Source organism: Drosophila suzukii, chromosome 2R (assembly GCF_043229965.1).
Source record: "Drosophila suzukii chromosome 2R, CBGP_Dsuzu_IsoJpt1.0, whole genome shotgun sequence".
In the NCBI taxonomy this organism is placed as follows: domain Eukaryota; kingdom Metazoa; phylum Arthropoda; class Insecta; order Diptera; family Drosophilidae; genus Drosophila; species Drosophila suzukii.
Genome location: NC_092081.1, coordinates 3,422,890 through 3,442,301, shown reverse-complemented (window position 1 = coordinate 3,442,301; position 19,412 = coordinate 3,422,890). Strand labels below are relative to the sequence as shown.

Below are 19,412 nucleotides of genomic sequence, written 5' to 3'. Positions count from 1 at the left end.
GGACACCGTTTAGTTAGCTAATTGCAGCGGAAATCGTGTCAATTAGGCTAAGGGAGAGACATCTGGCGCCGGCTCAAAAGGGCGGTCAGATGTCGCAGGTGGAGGTCGTTTTTCATCGATTTTTCAAATTCAATTCTACCCCCATATCGCCCGCCAAAACTATCAATAATCGGCTACCCCGGTAGATTTTACTCTTAAATATAGTATTTTACATAAATCAAGGCAGAAACTCAAGGATATTTTGCTAAAATTGAATTTAAGTCCAAAAAACGCGGAGTACACACACTCACCGGAAACGAAGAAAAGAAATATGGCGGCGCTCATCGGTGTGACCGGGTCTAAAAAATATACTTTTTATACCATTTTCATTTAATCGAATATACCAAAATTATTTCATAAACGGTCACCCGAAAATGGCAGGATGGTGTCACCGCTATGTCAGGTAGGTGTCACTGCTATGATGGGAGTGTGTAAAGAAAATGTATGGTGCATGTATTGAAAATGTAAATAAAAATATTGGGCATCGAGTGGCACTCGAGCTACTCTCGGAAAAATCTAAAAAGTAATCAAAGACCAAAACAAAAGAGATACCCTTAACTCTGCTAACCAAATTCAAAATAAATTTACTTTCGAGTATGAGCGATGCTTACAGCTTTATCTACTCTAGACGTTTACATCTTACAGTTATCAGTTTTATCGTCATTGAAGATGTTCTTGCTAGATACTGGCCTAAGGTCAAGGTCAATACTTATTAACTAGTGGTCCGATTTAAACAACTTTCGTCGCACCGGTAGGTATTGACAAGCGGAAAAAAATATAATTTATTTATGTGTGGGTGCCACAGTTTTGGGCGGTTTCTGGGCGTTAGAGAGGTCTTAGCATTATGCTGAAATACACCTGTGCTGCGCAAGAATGTCTAGAATCTAACTGTCTGGAATCCTAACGTTCTAGCTTTTATAGTTTCCGAGATATCAGCGTAAAGGCGGACCTTTTTTTGAGGTTTGTGGGCGATATAGTAGGCGTGGCAACATTATAGGCCAATTGAAAGGCATTGTCGAGATATATTTAAAATTTTTAATCTAACTTAACCCAGTAGGAGCCACAGGTTTGGGCGGCTTGTGGGCGTTGGAGCTGGCGTGGCACTTTTCTGAGACAAACTTGCGCTTCGCAGGAATCTCCAGAGTGTGCATGCCTTAACCCAATATTGTAGCTTTTACAGTTTCCAAAATCTCAGCGTTCTTACGGACGGACGGACATGACTAGATCGACCTGGCTTGTGATTCTTATCACTATACTTTATTGGGTCGGAAACGTCTTATTCTACATATCACATACTTTTCGACTAATCAAGTATAACTTTTTATTCAGTGAGTAACGAGTATAATAATTAGACTTGTCGACAAATAATGGTCGACTAAATGTTACAAGATCTGTACTGCTCTTACGTGTAGATTACGACCCCAAGCCTGAAAACGTTCCATCACCTTGTAGCGTTAAGACTAGAAAAAAGTACAGGTTTTGTCAACCAGATATGACTGGTCGAATAATTTGATCAACAGGCCATTATTCTTTTATCACAGCATTATTCTCTAAAGAAACATTTTTTTAACATAGCTTGAAAAAAAACGAATAGATTCGTTTTAAAAGTAATAACGGTTAGCAATTCTATTTCAGGTCTACAAACAATAAGACATAAACTTTACACACAAATCGGATAAATTAAGTGACTAAAGGAGAAGGGCATTAGTTAGGGGTTATAAACAATGACTTCCTTGATTAAATAGCACATTGACTGAATGAATGCACTGGTTTCACAGCAGAATGTTTGACGAACCCAACTCTCCTCACCGTAGAAGTCACTTGAAGATGTCGATCTTCAGTTTGCTAGTGCATTCTACAAACGCTTTTCGAAGTGCTTCACGCGCAGACGCTTGGAGGAGTATTAAATTAATTGGACTTGCCTGATAAGGCGAGTGCCTCTACACTCGGTGAATGATTTCATTTAGAAATTTGACTCGACTGACTTTCCCAGAGGAAGTGCACGGAGAAAAATCAGATAGTAATAATAATTTAATATTTTACATTGTTTTTATGTATTAATATTTTTTTTTACAGGGATCACTCCATTATGTAACTCAAATGTTTTGATTATTGTATTTCATTATTTTTAATTTCGGTACGACTAAACTAGATACCCCACACTTAAAGAATACTTGAATAGACTACTATTTATTTTACGTGTAAGAAGCTCTGCTACCCACGTATCCGCTGAATGGCAAAGTCCAGCGCTACTTTGTGGTAGGCAGGTTGGATGGGCGATAAGATCGGAGGAGACACACGACAGATGACTGATCGCAGCCCCATATCGGCATTAGATAACGCCCCAGTGAAGTGGCCACTCCTGCAGCTTATAAAAACCCTGGCTGGGATGCGGAACCTCACAGTGAACGCTGCAACGTTCAGACCACTAAACACTAAAAATGAAACTACCAATTCTCCTGATCGCCGTGATGGCCCTGGTGGCCGTGGTGACGGCCAAGTCCGCTCCTGGTCGCATGGCAGCGCGGTACGACAATTTCAGGATCTACCAACTGGACATTGAAACGGAGTTGCAGATGGACGAGCTTAAGAAGATTCACGAGCACATCACTGTAAGTGGATACAAATATATTCTGTTAAGTTAATAACTATTTCTCGCTTGGACCCTTTTTATAGGTGCACATCCTCAACGAACTGGGTGCTCCCGGAAACAAGTACCATGTTATTGTGGGTCCTTTGTTCCACAGGGTCTTTGAGAAGACCATGAAACTCCTGGAAATCGTCTACGAAGTGATTGTCGATGATCTGCAGAAGTGCGTAATCAAATCTCAAATAAATTACATATATAAAACAATTTCCCCCTTACAGATTGATAGACGACTCTTCTGTCGGCGACGATTCTCAAATGGAATGGGAGGGCTACCACTCCCTGGAGACCATTTACGATTGGGTGGATCAGGAGTGTGCTGCCCACGATTTCCTGGAGTGCAAAGTGATTGGACAGTCCTACGAGGGTCGTGACATCAAGAGCATTAGGTTGTCGAAGCGATCTGGCAACAAGGCCATCTTCCTGGAGGGCAACATCCATGCCATGGAGTGGATTTCTTCGGCCACCGTAACCTTCCTCCTGAACCAGCTGATCAACTCTGAGGATCCCGCGATGCAGCGTCTGAGCGAGGAGTACGACTGGATTGTGGTGCCCATGGTGAACCCCGATGGCTTTGTCTACACCCACGATGTGGAGAGGTTGTGGCGCAAGAACCGTCGCCCCAACGGATACAGAAACGATACTGGAGACTGCTATGGCATCGACATGAACCGCAACTTCGATTACCACTGGGGTGGTGCCGGCTGGAACATCGACGAGCCCTGCGATCACTGGTTCGGCGGCGACGAGCCCAACACTGAGGTGGAGATCCTCTCCCTGCAGAAATTCGTGAGCTCCTTCGAAGACGGTTACATCCGGTCGTACATGGCCTACCACGCCTACGGACAGTATGTGCTCCTGCCCTACGGACACTCCAACACAGAGTTCCCCCCGAACTACGAGCAGATGAAGCGCATTGCTGCCGCTTTCTCAGATGCTGCTGCTGATGTCTACGGTTCCACCTTCACCTATGGAGCCAGTGGCCTGCTTAACTGTGAGTTATTGGGATGATGGGTCATATCGGGGAACTCCCTCTTATATATGTGATGTACTCTCGACAGATGTCGTTTCTGGAGCTGCCAAGGACTGGGCCTACGGCGTGAAGAACATCCCCTTCACCTGCACCGTGGAACTGCGGGACAAGGGAACCTTCGGATTCTTCCTGCCCTCCAACCAAATCACCGAGGTGGGCCTCGAGGTCACCGCTGGCCTGATCGCCCTGGTCGACAAGGCCGCCGAGGAGGGCATTTTCGATTAAAAGCTTGTTCTGTGTTCATTCAAGAGCAGGTGCTGTGAATAATAAATATATAAATTTATATTTATACATTTGAACATTCAAAAGTGGCTTGGTATTGATAAATGTTGCAGACGAACAGTGGCGAGTGAAAATCAAAAGCACGGCGTCTGGTTGACAAAATAACTCTTGGCAGATTTATATGAAATCAAGAAACTACTTTTTTCTGTTAGTGAAATTCAATACAAATAATTTAAAAAGTTAAATATATTATATTTAGGACATTAGAGCATACATTCCATTTATAAACTTTTAAGCTATCTAAATTAAGGAACCGCTTTCTTTAATATACGCTGAACGATAATTAGGAAACACATAAAGTTTGGGATAAAGGTAAATTAAGTTTGAAGAATTTCATTCAGAAAATGTTATTAGACTTTCGCTTGGCACATAAACAAGCTCAAGGGGAAGATTTAATTCAATTGGTTTACCTTTACCAGCTTCCCAGATTGTTTTGGCAACGCAGAAACACTTATTCAATAAGTTCCAAAGTTACTTCCCCCAAGCCAAAAAGCTGCACTTAGAAGTGAATAGGGAGATTGGGTGGCTCGGCCAAAATACTGCATCTGGTTATAGGCAAATTATGCCACGTGGCTGCAGTATCAATAAATATTTATTCTCCCGCCTCCAGGGGCTGTTGCTTTTGTTGGCGTCCTGCAATTTGCACTGCGGATAGTTGGTCATGGGATTCCGGATACCGGATACTGGATACCGGAGGATGGGTAAACTTTGCGGCACGCAGCAAAACTTTGGCCGAATGCAGCGGAATCTCTTCGTAGCCAGAGCCATCAACACCAACCGGGCCAGCATAAAATTCCTACTACAAAGTGGTTATTTTGTTTGAAGTAATCCGCAAGAAGTCGTTAAAACTGTCGTTGCCAGCGCTCCCAGATTGATGATGGTTTCACGTGTCCGCCGCAGAGAGCTGCGACCTGCCCGGAAGCCTCATCCTTGCCACTCCCCCACTTTCATCCTTGCCTACTTCGCCACTCGAAGATGCATCTGAGGGGAATCGGATGCAATGTCTGCAGCTGACGAAACGGGTCTCAATAGCTTTTCCAGCAATGCTTTGACATGGAAATGCTAAAAAGTTCCGGTAAGAGGCGACGGCTTCCTGAAAAGCCTTTGACACCTGATATGAAAAGGAGCCCGTAATCAAATATGCCTGCAAATAAAATGCCAAAGGTGCCGGAGGAATTCGTTTGCTGTACCTTAGCCATTTTCAATTAACTTTGTCTGCGTGGGGCACTCGCCTCCGCTTTTCCTTTTTCCGTTTCCCGGGAAAACTCGACCCTTATTGCTTAACACACTTTTGCGTCACGTGGCAAGTGGCATGGTTATGGGGCTCATAAAACGACCAACTCATTATGCAAATGCTTTGTTATACGAGGAGCCCCTAGCAAAACACATAAATCGGTGGTGTTATGTGTATATGATCCAATCCCAATAATATCTTTCCGATGATTACAGAGCTCAGCGTTCAGCTGAACCCCAGCGATTTCGCATTAGTGTTTCTGTTTCAGACTTGGCGTGCTCAACTTACATCACAATCGTAATTAGAAATGTCGGCGCGAACAACAATGCCACGCCTTGCAAGTCAGTTTCGTCCATAAATACTCTTCAGATTAGATTTAATTGCTGCTCGAAATACAATCGAGAGTTCTGTAATTGCCGGCATTATTGAACAAGTGCGAAAAGTCGACTTTCAGTGGTCATTAATGTTGGTCGTTTAAGGTATTTCAGCAGGGTAAAAATATGATTTAACATCAAGTAACATTAGCATTAACAGTTACATTTATTATTTTAGTCATTTGCTATGCTATGACTATTAAATATTAGTCAAAAAGTACAAACAAATCTAAGGAGCGACTTTATGCCTACACACACAAAAAAAGAAGGGGTTTCAGTGCTTATGCATTTTTCAACTTGGAACCACCTGGGATCTTTAGCTCAGATACTGGCTGACAAAGCTGAAGCATTAAAATATATTTGTTAAAGGAATTTGCCATATGTTGAAATGTTGTCTTTAAATACCAGAATCGAAAAAATTTGATAAGGAAAAGAATAGTTATTAGGAAAAAGGAATACAATAGTATATGGTTTCAAGATCCAAATTTTTCGGTAAACTAAGTAAAGAATAGATATCTATATATGATTTTTTCTCTATATTTTTTCCTAGTTAGATAGATCCAATATGCAGGTATTTTGATAAATTATGGTGGCAGAATCCATCAATAATGGCAAAGAAGGCTTGGGCATTGTTTGTTCACTTTGAATACTCACGAATGAACCGTGTGGCATTAGAAAATTGGCGGTATATACAAATACGTGCAATTTTTGATCTGTAAAAAAGTCCAATAAGATAAATCCCACAATGGGAGTCCTGAACTGCAATACATTTTTAATATATCAATAATGGCTATTTTCTCTCAGAATGATTTGGGAAATCAAAAAGTGGAGCCAACCAATTTGATGTGTCATTTAATGTTTGCCCGGGAACTTTCCTCCGATTTGTGTCGCAAATTCAGTAATTGTCCCGTGGCCCAATCCGAACCGAGTACATAAGCCCCCCTGTCAGCCCAAATGTTGTACATAATTAAACGATTGTCCCGACAGAAAGCAGGACAGAAGCAAAAAAAGGCAGTCAGGTGGGTGTTTCGGTGGGGGAGTGCCGAAACCGCAGACAAATAGCCGTTGGCAAAGGGGGAGGTGGTTTCTAGTGGGTGGCTTGGGGTGTGGATCAGGGGGAGTTCAGTCAGTTAGCACACACAAAACAAAGCAAAACAGAACGAAGCGGAGCAGAAGAGCACAGAGGACGAGCACACGCAAACTGAAAGTTGCTTGTCATTGAACCATGAACTGGTCACCAGCCATCATTCACTCACTCTGCCAGTCACTCACTCACTCACTCACCCACTTTGGGTAACAGGGGAACCCCCTTCTGGGGCAGTGGGCGGGCTGGGCAGGCGGAAACACAAGCGTCACGTGTTTGTGAATTGCGCGTATTTGCTTATGCAAAAGGCCAGACGAAAGGACCAGGATATTCCGTTTGGGGCGGGGAAAAGGCGGTGGGATGCACGCAGAAGTACCGAGCGAAAAAGTTTGATTCACACTGGGAAAAAATATACTGGCATACTAAAAAGTGTCGTGTGCCACAATTATAAAACAAAATTGTTCAGCCTTAAAATAACAATATTTAAATAAGCAAATTTTTAGGGTTTAATTTGTACCCAAATTCTGTGGCACCAACGAAAATAATACTTACTATACTTACCAAAATATCGGAATTGATGACCGACATAAAAAGAAATTTTCTCTGTGTAACCAGCGAACGGGGGAAAATAAACAAGGTGCACTTTAAAAATGAGCATGTAGCAAATACTTAAATATTTATTTAGAGATTCTGTGGTAAGCTGTTTCTTCTTCTTCGCATAGTAAAATTTAATTAGCCAACAAACAAACTATCAGATAACAAGGAGAATATTCCACAGCTCTTCAATGATTAATGTCGAATTAATGGCACTAATTGATCTGCATTGATTGATGGATTGATTGACGGCCGGCGGGCAAGAACCATAAACGCATATGGCCAGCGTGTAATCCTTAATTAGTTTACTCTGGACCGGGCTTATCCGCTTATCTAAATTACACTAGGTCACTGCATATTATGGGGAATGCAAATACTTGAGAAAGAGAGGGCCGCAGTGTGCGAAAGAGATCGGGAATGCGACACCATTTACTGCTAGCCAAACTATTATTAAAAGAGCATTTATATAATGGACTCAACGGACTTTTGCCAGTTCGCTTTGCACTCCTCTTCCTCTAAATGCACTCGGAAAAATTTCAGAACTACGGAAATCTATTTGGCAGAGTAATACTAAAGAGAGTAATTACGCTTTATGGTACTCCAGAGTATCAATGTTCTTCCGTCTGAAGAAGCTTGGAGTTGAAAATCTTAAAGATTAGATCTGTAAATTGTCCTGGAAGATCAGTGGTTCTGTTTAAGTTATTTTACAGAGATCTAAACTTACTTCACAGGTATCAAGGTTACACTCTCATAATGTTTGGATCATTTACAGTTCATATGGTAAATATACTGTTTCGATATGTACTTGGTGTAATAGGTTTTATATCAATCTTAATTGCGGACAATGAAACAGATTAATTTTTGCCTAATGAAATTAAAAAATCACAATTCAAATAGAGCTACCATATTCAAAACACTGCAAGCTAATATGAAAGATCTGTCAAAGAACGCAAAACATAGTGCTTAATAGCTTGGGTATTTCTCTGAGTGGAGGCCTGCAGTGGCTGCAGCACTTTTGCATGGAAGTTGGCCCAGTATTTGCGACCCCTTTCGCATTGGTCACGCATTGCTCCGCTGCGGAGAGGAAATAACGCCCGGCAGCTGCTGTTTTTACTGCCCCTGAGACCCCGAAGGAGCCTCCTGCTGCCTCCTGCCTCCTGTTCCGAGGGTTCCCGGCCACTGCACACGGGGCGTATGAGTTATATTTATTTTATCTCGTGTATGTTTGAGTTTCGCATTAAAATGCGCTCGCTGGAGCATAAAGTGTTGGCTGTTTTTATTGAAATCGACATCATTAATGCGGGAATTATGCGAGAGGTCTTGCTGCTTAAGGGTGCACCCCCTGCCCGCCCCTGCCAACATTTAATCATCATCCACATGGGTGAGCTTTAGGTGTAACCATAAACTTTTGTTTTGAAACCGGATCGTATCGGATCGGACCGCCCGACTGCCGCTGACCAACTGGTCAACAGCCGCTTATCGAAGGCACACTTCAAACAAATGGCACACCAACTGCCATTGTCCTGCTGCTCCTGCTCCTGCTCCTGCTGTCGGTGGCAGGATATCGACACCGCAGACCATCTACCATTGACCACCGACCACCGACGAGCGACACTCGACCATCGACCATCGACCATCGACCACACACAAGGCGGCCGGCCTTCTCCGTCGTCCGCCTGCTGCTATGTTTAATAGTTGGCCACAAGTGTGACCCAACCCGACCGGCAATTTATGAATATGATTTTGGGCGGGGGCGCTGGAGCTCCGGGGGTGCTTACATGGGCCCTCAATTAATTGCCAGCCTGACCACCGAAATTGATGGCAGTTGGCAAAAGTTGCCCGAGTTTCGGCGGCTGCCCCCGCCAACCGGCGACAAATGTCAGTTGGCAGAAGGAATTGAATTTCCGCCGGGGCCCAATGAACTTTGGGTACACTTTGGGTAATTGTTTGGGGGCGGGCTGGCATGCAAATGTCGACATGCCAAAAGTTCAAAATTGCAGCTGGAATTACGGGCATCGACAGGTAAACGACTTGGGCAAAAGTTAACAAGGCACTAAAGTCTAGCTTATTTTCATTTTTTCACAGAAGAAACTGAGTGAAAATATTGGACCGAAGTTTTTTTATTGCTCTAACATGTTTTACAATTTCAGGGGTCGCATCTCATTCAGTAAATAATATCCTAATCTTTTAAGCCATAAAAAATGTTTTCAAGCCAACCGACTGTTTATCGTTTATTGATTTTCAAAGAAAAAATAATCTCAGCATAAACCATATATTGACCTATGAACTGCTCTGCTTGAGAATTGAACAGAAGTTTTCAATAATATTTATAATTTAATACAATCATTTAAAAGATCATATCAATATTTTACTAATATATTCTTTTTGGTAAAAACCGACTGCAGTCTTGGTTATAAACTAAACAATAGTAAATGAAACCTGTGTAGTTCTGTTACTTTTTTTGCACTGCCCCGATTGCAGCTGCAATCTGTCAGGATCCCGGGATCAGGATCAACTCCGAAAGGCAATATATCAAATTGTTTGGCAGCCAGCCCCGACGATCATCGCCAGCCTGCACCTGCTGGCTCCCCTTTCGGTTGGGCAGACCATCAAACAGATTGGAACACGCATTTGCAGCATGTTTCGTGCCACGAAAGCTGCAATTAAGTTTTGTTAATTTTAATGAAGCCACCAGGCGCATCTGCTGGGCCCGACTAAAAGGGGACCTTTGTACGGATTCAAGCAAGTCAAAAGCAATGCTCCAGGGAGCTGGAGCAGCTGCTCCTCGTTTGGTTAGGGGTTGCTCCTTTGGTCCTGGCCATGCGATCTGCCAGTCCTCGGTGCGCTTTTTTCCTCCATTTTAATTAAGCACCCGTTGGATTCCGCGATAGGATCTGCAACCTGAAACTCTAGCTGGAAAAAATACAAATTGGAAAGCAGATGAATATATAATAATATGGATAAAAAATATTTAATTTGCGTTACTGCGAAATGTAATAAAATTAATAACCAATTTTTAAGGTAAAATTAGTTTCGTAAAAAAAAATATTCAGTGATTTTAAAGCTAATTTAACATTGGTTAAGTATTTTATCATGCGAATCATAAAATGTTTCGCTTGAATAATGTGTATTGATTAAACACTTTTTAAGGGTGTTAAAATGTAGATTTCCTAAATGAAAAGGCTTTTTGAGCAAGTGCCGTATATCATCTTATTAATACAAAGAAATCAGATAAGAACCAAGATCAAGAATGTTTATGCCATGGAAATTCACTTACCCGTTTTCCCTAGAAACCCCACAAATATTTCCATTTTCAATTTCAAATTAATTCTATTATCCAGTCATCGTCAAATCGGAAATTGAATAACAACCTCTTTAAATTTGATGAGAATAACTTGCACATTATATTGATTTTATTTCGTAACAATTTTATGGACATCACGAGGAGCTGTTGGGCACTTTCCTCCGTAGCTCAGCAACAAAACAGGGGGAGTGGCGGAGGACCCAGAGGAAAACGGCTGAGACGGGGAAAGCCAAACACGAAATTGACTGTACTCAAAGCTAGACCAGCAGAGTTTGCTCTGTCTGCGTGTTTGCTGTGTGCGTAACCCCCGCCCACTTCTTTTTTGAAGCCCCACCTCCTAGAGAATCCCCCTGGAAAAACATGACAAGTCAAGTCCTTTTGGCACCCCAATAAAATTCCCGCTTGGCCGTTTTTTTGCTTAACGAAGTGGAACTTTTTGCGTGTGGCCAGCAATAAAAAGGAAAGAAAACAACGAAAAATAACGTATAAAAGAATATAAATATAATAAGGGAAAAATGGAGACCGCTTTAAATTGCGGATCAGGCGGATGACATTAACCAAGGCAGGATGGCCGACTAATTGAGCCAATCCCGATGAAGCCGCCGGCTAAATAGCGATTTACACTGTCCACTTCAACCATAATTCAGTCGTTTGTCCTGAATCCTTTTTTTGTGGGTGCTGTGCACAGCCACCCACTGCCACGCCCGGTGTCCCGGCTGTCAACGTTTAAATTGCGGTTGCCAAAACAAATGAGGGGGCGGAAAAGGCGGAGTGGCCGGCGGCGTAGTCGATTCATTTCGGATGCAACATTTTAAATGATTCCACAGTTGGCACCGCATGCAATTTGCCGCTTGCTGTCTCATTCAAGGACATCAAAAGGGGTGGCCAAGGGGGCGGGGTTGCGGCCGCTTTGCAAGGTGTGCGCGGCAATCCTGGAAATGAACAGCACCGACTGCCGTTCAGTGTCCACACTTTTCACAAGGCTCCTGTTCATATTTCATTCGCAATGACGCTGACAGGACAATGCGGTCCTGCATGTCCTGGCTGCCGGCTGGCCGCCTCCGCCACCCTTCCCTCCTTCCGTCCCAGCATCCCGGCATCCTTTGCCTGCTCAGCAGTGCGTGTGGGTGAGCGGTTGAGGGTTGCGGGTTGTGGGTGGCTGTCAGCGATGCCAGGGAAATATTTTGAAAAATTACCTCTTGTACACTTAGAAAAGATTTAATCCCATGTTCATTATTTTGGGAGCAATGGTCAAAACATGGCCCCAGCAATGTGCTGATGTACAAATAGTCAATAACATTCAAACATATATACATAGATATATACATTAAGTAGTGCCTTCAGGGGACCTTATATAATATATCTAAAAATTCTGCCCTTATGGCAGTCATTTATAGATCGTAAGATATAATAGTAATAAATAAATAAATCTCAACCTAAAACCCCATATCACCTAATTTCTACTACCGACTCACTGCCTATCCTTAAATAAATATTATTATCCTACCTAGCAACTAAGTAGTATTGTTATTCGTATTTTGACCAGCATGTATTTTAGTTGTCTATTGTTACATTATATTGTCCTACGTCCGGGATTTCGTTCATCCCCCCAAAAGGGAATAGGGCTCCGCGCGTTGTAAGTATTGCTTGGTGTCGTAAAGAACACTTGTTTGTACTGATCACGTCCAAGATTGAACAAAAATGTAATGGAAATCAACAAAAAATGGTGTTATAATCTGTAGAGTTGTTAAAGATTATCTCACAAACATTTTTTGGGCATCTTATCCTTCTGGAAAAAATGTTCGTTAAGCTAAAATTTTGTTTTTGGAGTCCGAACCGATTTCTGATAATTCAAAAATAAATAAATTCAACAAAAATAGTGATCTGATATGTGCAGCTATAAGTGTACATTTGATTGTATTATAACTGCCTATCTTATTGATTTATGGAATAGATACATTTGATTGTCTTATAACTGCCTGTCCTATTGATTTATGGTACAGATACATTTGCCCTATAACTAAGCTTTTGAATACAACATTCTCAGTTAATACTATGTACTCAAAAGGTCTTTCGCATCTCTGGTTGGTATACAATGTGCAATATGCCAGCTTGCACACACTGATTTCAACTGATGAAGTTGGCGTTGCATGTGCGGTCTTCCCCCGCCCCTGGCGAACACTTCCCAGTCCCTTCGCCCTCACCTCACGCATAAATCAAAAGTTCAGTGTCAACAAAAAGTGATTTCTGTGTCAATTCCCGTTCTCTCTTTGTTTCTACCACGCAATATTTTCCTTACAATTTTTCATAATTAAAAATAAATAAAAATCAAGCCACTTGACAGTGAGCCCCCGATGGATGGAAGGAAGGATGGATGGACGGACGGACGGACGGACGGATGAGCGGATTCCTTGCCGGGCCCTTAAGCCATTGAAATAAATACAGGAAATATGCAGAAACGAAATGAATGCAAACCAAAGGAGAGCTGAAAGCACAAAAAGGGACTGCCAGGAGGGCCAGCATATGTTTTATTTGCAAACGGAAACAAGATGCTCAGACCGACTGAACCGACTGAACCGACCTGGCAGCTGACTGCCGGTAATCCAGAATTCAGAGTCGGGAGTGCGGAATGGTGAATGGTGAATGGAGAGTCGAGAGTCGTTATCCCGGCCGCATTTCTTTTAGCAAAATCGAACGGATGCGAGGGGAGGAGACCCCAAACAAACACACACAGTTCGCTCTGATCCTGGCATTTGTTTCCTCCGCTTCCTGCGGTAGTTGGCAGCAGGTGATATGTATAACGATTTCCGGCTTATGATTTGACTTCCAATTGATGGTGGGTCGGGGGCTATCTGGTTATCTGGTTACCTGGGCCGCCTTCACGACAAATATAATACCAGGCGACTCCTCATTATCCCAGCGGCTTAGTGGCTCTCAAATGACTGTAATGATACGCCCGCACCCGGAGTCCGCGATTGGGGGTAATAAGAAAAGTTTAACTTTATGATTTCTTGCTTAGCGGAACAACGAGGCGTATACCCAATGTGGGATGGGTGGCTGCCGTGAGGTGGGCTGTGGGTGGTGGGTGGTGGGTGGTGTGTGGCACAATAAAAGCGTAAAGTGACAACAAAGCGGCAAACAACAAAATAAATAAATCACAAACAAAAAGCAGAACCAGCAGCAGAGCTCCAAAATAGCACACGGAGGCAGAAAAACAATAAAAGCAAAACGGCACTGGGAACATTTTCGCATAATTATTTACTATAAATATTTGGCTGATCATTAAGATCCTCAAATTTGTGTATAAAACTTAGGATTTAATCATTGTTGTCCAATTGTCATTCCTTAAAATAAACTAGCACCATGAGAAATGTATGACGGATTCGAATGTAAGCAATGCATTCATCTGAAAACTCTTTGGCCACACTAATACACTTTGAAAAGCCTTAATTTAAATACTATTTACTAATTTTCCGGCTCTAAATATGCGATTTTTTATTTTATTTTATTAAATATTATTTATCTTTATTATCGTTTTAATAGTGTCTTAAGTTATTTTTCAACTATTGAAATGTTTATACTTTTCTCAGTGTGGCAGTCACCCGAAAACAAGCTGGAAAAGAAGGCACAAAAAGAACAGAACGAAACAAAGCTGAGCGAAACTTTTCTTTCGTCCTTAGCTGCTTTTTGTTCTTTGGCACGCAATTCATATTTCCTTGTCCCAAAGAAAATGTTTCATATGCCCGACGGGGGGAAAACAGGAGGGGTTGCAGGGGGTTCCAAGGAGGATTCCGAGGAGGAGTCGGTGGACTCCAAGGAGGAGGACTAAGTGGAGCGACCAGTTGACACAATGCAGCAACAAGGTGGGTGGGCAAGAAACAACGGAAACTTTTGTCATCCTTAGGCCAACTTCGGGTCCTTCCTCTGGACCTGCTCCTTCCGCGAGACCCAGCTCCTTTTCTTCAGTCGGCGACTTTTATTGTTCGAGGAGCGGTAAATGCTCCATCATTTTGCGCTCTGTATGTTTTCTTTTTTTTGTTGGCGACGTTGCACGCTGAAATATTTGCGCCCGGTCGCCGTGCCATTGTTAATTTATAATGACGCCCCGAAAAAGGTTCTCTAAATACGTGTGCATGACCCCACTGACTGGCGGTCATTAGGGGCAGTCCTGCAGCGAGGCACCTCCAGATTTGGAATGCCGTTGAGACTCAACCTCCTCCCCCCTCCCGGGCAATCGTCATGAGAAACGAAAGTTTGCATAAATTCTCGAAGGAATTTACGAGCTCTAAGCCAGCAAAGTTTTAGCCTTCACTTGCTCCCCTTTTTTCTTCGTAACTTTTCTTTCTTATGCGTAATTTACGATACAATAAATTTTGTCAAACATCTTTTTGGGCTTCTGCCTCGGCGGACCCGTTTGTTTGTGTTTGTTTGATAAGCCATTAGTCAAAATGACAAACGCTTAGGTTGATTCAAATTGAAAAGATTTACGTGGCCGAAACAAAGCCGAATGCAGGCTCGAGTGCAAAGGAGCCATTGAAGCAGGCCGCAAATGCCGATAAGACCCCCACAAAATAAAGGGCTTTAAGCCACAGCAGGACTTGTATGGCGTGTGCTTTTCTTTTCGGGGACTCGACTCGGTTCAATAAAGGGGTTTAGCTAACCCCGTAAAAATGCCACAAATAGACCGCAGAGCAAACAATTTCTGAAACTTTTAAAAAAGAAAAAAAAATCGAGTAGGGTACTTACATAAAAGAAATAACTCTGGTGCAGAAATCAATATGTTTTCAAATACAAATTCCATCTCATTTGCACATAAAACTAAATCAAATTCTTTCAATCAATGTATTTAATAATTTTCGTTTTCATCATGCAAATTTATTGCTTCGATTTAAAGTTATTTGTTCATGTTGCATAGCGGACTAAATAGCGTTGGCTTAAACGTATACAATTATTTAACGTTAAAAAGCTTCGGGTCAAATCCCATTGCCCTTTTAAAGGCCCAATTATTGGCTGCAATATTTCAGGGGAATTAGAGCTACAGCTTCGTATCAATTGCCCCGATTTCGATTCGGATTCCGATTCCGGTATGGCCAGAAACTTTAAAAATGCAAAAGCCGCTTGGCATACACAAGCTGGCATTCTCACATAGACGGGGATTTTTTAAAGGCTAGGGCTCGAACAGAAGTTAACTGAAATGTTTCGCATTCAATGCTGGGGTCCCTGACATTTTGGCCAGTTTTGCGTTGTTTCTGGCCTGCAGTTTTTGGCTAGTCATGTGCTATTTTTTGCCCTCCGTGCGCCCTCTGAATTCCACTTTTTATTGTGCAGTGTTCGGGATCGGAATGGGTTGGGGCTTCGGCTTGGGGTTTCATATCCTGCACTGGGGCAATTAAGTTCGTAATCTGAGCGACATCTGTGCATTGGACACAGCATCGGGAGCAACTGAGGATTTTTTGCCTCGCCTGTCCTTCCTTTTTTCAATATTTCGTCGAAAATTGCTGGGATTGAGGAGCCGGCGGGTGAGGCATTGTTTACAGCTTGTTATTAACTCTTTCGCAATGTTTTTCGCCGTTTTTTACTCCCTTCCTGATGGCCGAGAGGATCGTGATTTAAATGCTCGGAGCTGTAAAACTGCTAACAGCTTAAATGCCCTGAACCTCACGAGTCCTTTTTTCTGGAATTTTCTCCTCGACTGATTGTCATTGTCCTCAATTTAACTCCATTTAAAAGTAATGAATGGCGATGAAAACTTTAAAGTGTGTGGGAAACTCAACAAGGTTGAAATGTGGTCCAGGAAAATACTTACTGGAATATGTTCACAACTGACTGCTTTTTTGGGTTATTTATAATTTATTCTCCCACCACGCTTGTGTGAGAGCGAACAAAAAGGGAAAACAATTGCTATAGTTTAAAAAGGTTGAGTTCCTGGCCTATAATTAGCTGCGAAAGAAGCAATATCACTCCATATAATGGTTTGTCGAGTTCAAACAATAATATAAAACAAGATGCAAAATAAATAGGATCATTTAAACTTGAAATTCGCTTTATTTAGCATTGTTATTTTGTATATTTCTTCTTTCTTATCTTAAAATCTAACGTGAAATAATTCCAGAAATAGTCCCACCCATCGACAAAAAGGTACCTTAAAGATTGCTGGTATTTCTTTGAACATTGGCGACAACTGGTAACAAGAACGAGGCTGCCTGCACTCAATGGGCCTCCTGTCAATTTCCAGTTAACGCAGTTCATCACTCGCAAATCTGACACGCCTCAGCATTTGATATTAGGGTGCATCGCAACGCAAAGGACGACGAGCAGAACGATGAATGCCCCGAGAGTCCTGCCAGCTGCATATCCTGGCACCTTCGATGCGCGTTCGCCTGTCTTTCGTCATTATTTGCCCTGCTGCAGGCAGGGGGACCGGGATCAGATACGGTGCACAGGAATAGAGACCGACCGAAAGGAGCTGCAACTGCGGCGGGGTCCTTCGCCTGTCCATTAATGGCTCGACCAAGTGGCTCCGAAAACCCAAATCCGAAAACCGAAATCTGCTGTTTGGCGCGGGGGAGGACTGCACAAAACGACAGCTGCGAAGTCACAAAAGACTCTAGGAAGCGTCTCGCTCCGCTCCCCTCCGATGTGCCCTTGTGCTCTGATGTCCTGGTGTTACGCTCAGCTCCGCTGGCGGGATGTTGATGTATCTGGTAGATGTATCTGTATCTGCATCTGTGTCTGCAGCTGTCGCTGCCGGTTCGCTGCTTCTACGCTTCATCTTGCTCGCATGCTCTGCTTTTGTAAGGAGTGCTCGTAATTTGGAAGAGTACTTTCGGTTTTTGGAAAATTTAGGATAATCCTGGTTCTACTTTTGTTTTATTTCGAGTTTTCACACTCCATTAGGAGCCCGAAAGGGATATTTTTGGATCTTAATACCTGTTTTTAAATTTATTAAGCATTTAAGTAGTTCATAAATTAAAATTGTTGGTTTTCATATGACAGCTCTGTGCTAAGAATCTTTCTCTATTTATCTTTATACGTTTTACCAACATGCTTTCTTTTAATATGTTTGGTTAAAAGTTAAGATCAAAAATTAATTTAACCAGATTAATACTATTGAGTTAACGCAATCTAATGAGTTATATTTTCAAGCGTTGGTTATTACCAAACATTTGTGAACTCCTTGTTGAGAGTATTTTATTATGCCAAAAGATTTTATTACAAACCTTAGAGTGTCTGAAGGTCGAATCGTCTGGCCTTTTCCATTCAACTGTTTTTGTTTCTCGTATGTTGGTCAATGGCAGCATTAGCCCTCATTCGGTTGATGGCTCCTAGGGATTGTTTTTATGGTCTGTCAATGCGTTCGCCCCCTCTTCCTTTTCTTCATAGCCTTTCTCCGTTCCCCTTTATTCACTCTCTCCGCGGAGAGAGGGCGAAGGCAAAGTCGAGGAGACCACAGACAGCGCTGGTGCGTTGGTGTTGCCAAGAAAAAGCCATCGAAGTGGATGGTTAAAACGGAGGCAGCCGTGCAGCAACAGCCTTGAGTGATAGCAAAAGTATCTGTGTGTGCTAGCCCATCTGCCGCTGCGTTGGTGTGTGTCTGTGGCCTGTGTGTGTGATCAGCGGAGCATACAGGCGACATGCCACACCATGCCCATGGCCACAAGTCCCAAAGTTGATGAAACAACACGTAGCGAAGCCCTGGCACAGCAGCAACATCAAGGCACAGCAGCAACATCAGCCGCCTGCAACAGTAAAAGGGAAAAAGAAACAACAGCAACGGCAGCAGATTAAATCAGGTAGGAAATTTTCGTTCGAGTGGTAAATTTTTTGCACCTGCCGTTAGCAGCAGCCGGTTTGACAGTCTTATTTTGTTTTTTCTTGGCCAGCTTGCCTCAGCTGTTGCAGCCGTTGTCACTCAGATGATTAGTGCTCAGCTTGGAACTGCGCCTGCGCAGCGTTCTTTGGGATCGCCTTTTGGTCAGATATTTTCGAGGCCCAAAACGGTCGCTTGTGCTGAAAACATATCGCGTGCGTGGTTGCGTGCTTCTTGATTGCATGCCTCATAACCGGAACCTGTCCTCAGCTCAAGCAGTCAGTATGCACATAATGTAGAACCAACAACGCCTTGAGCCGACTCGGTGAGCCCTCATCATCTGCCTGGCCAGAAAGGCCACGAAGTGGTCAATGGAGAGATAAGAGACACCTGCTCCCGAATTCCGGCATTGATTGTTGGGCTTACTTTGAGATACTCATAAATATAAGGACATTAAACTCGAATAGTTTACTAAAATATCGTTTTTGAAAAGTAATATATTACCTTTTTACTGATTTTGGTGGCAAGAAGAGTAAAAAATAGTGTTATAAATGGCTAAAGATAATACTAATAGCTTACCACTATGCCTAATACACTTTAACACAGTTATTAGCATTTATTAAACGATTTATGGAAATCTATCTGTGCAACAAAGCCCCTTTTGATCTGAATATAGTATCTAAGCTGGAGAGTAATTCTCATGTATTTTTCCGATATACAACGTGGTTAAAACAAGTCTGTTATTATATAGAGTGATTTGTTTTTAGTGCAAGTGCAATTGGGAAGCACAATTCTAGTAGCCCATCAAATCGCACAGAGTACCTGCTTTTAGCACCTGCATGAGACCTCAAAAGATCGTTCGACGGGGAGCAGCCGTCGAAATCCCCATCGAATATGAGTGCAAATGAAATTTGAACTCCATTCGAGTCGTGCCATGCACACATTTAATACCAATTCAGGGAGTGAACTGGAGAGCACCGACTGACTTTCCAGGCCATTACCTTAATATGC

General features: G+C 42.6%; 1 protein-coding gene across 1 annotated transcript; it reads left to right on the top strand.

The window, feature by feature from the left end:
- The first annotated feature begins 2,429 nt into the window (after positions 1–2,429).
- LOC108019636 (zinc carboxypeptidase) lies at positions 2,430–4,027 on the top strand. Its single transcript, XM_017087520.4, has 4 exons — positions 2,430–2,651; positions 2,716–2,852; positions 2,908–3,680; positions 3,748–4,027. The coding sequence occupies exons 1-4, from the start codon at positions 2,481–2,483 to the stop codon at positions 3,942–3,944; spliced, it is 1,278 nt and encodes a 425-aa protein (XP_016943009.2). The 5' UTR covers positions 2,430–2,480; the 3' UTR covers positions 3,945–4,027.
- Positions 4,028–19,412: the final 15,385 nt, after the last annotated feature.

Bases quoted from the DNA above. Each gene is read 5' to 3' on its own strand.
- LOC108019636 (XM_017087520.4), top strand. From the start codon at position 2,481: ATGAAACTACCAATTCTCCTGATCGCCGTGATGGCCCTGGTGGCCGTG. The intron at 2,853-2,907 runs GTGCGTAATCAA...TCCCCCTTACAG, and splicing joins ATTGTCGATGATCTGCAGAA to ATTGATAGACGACTCTTCTG. The intron at 3,681-3,747 runs GTGAGTTATTGG...TACTCTCGACAG, and splicing joins AGCCAGTGGCCTGCTTAACT to ATGTCGTTTCTGGAGCTGCC.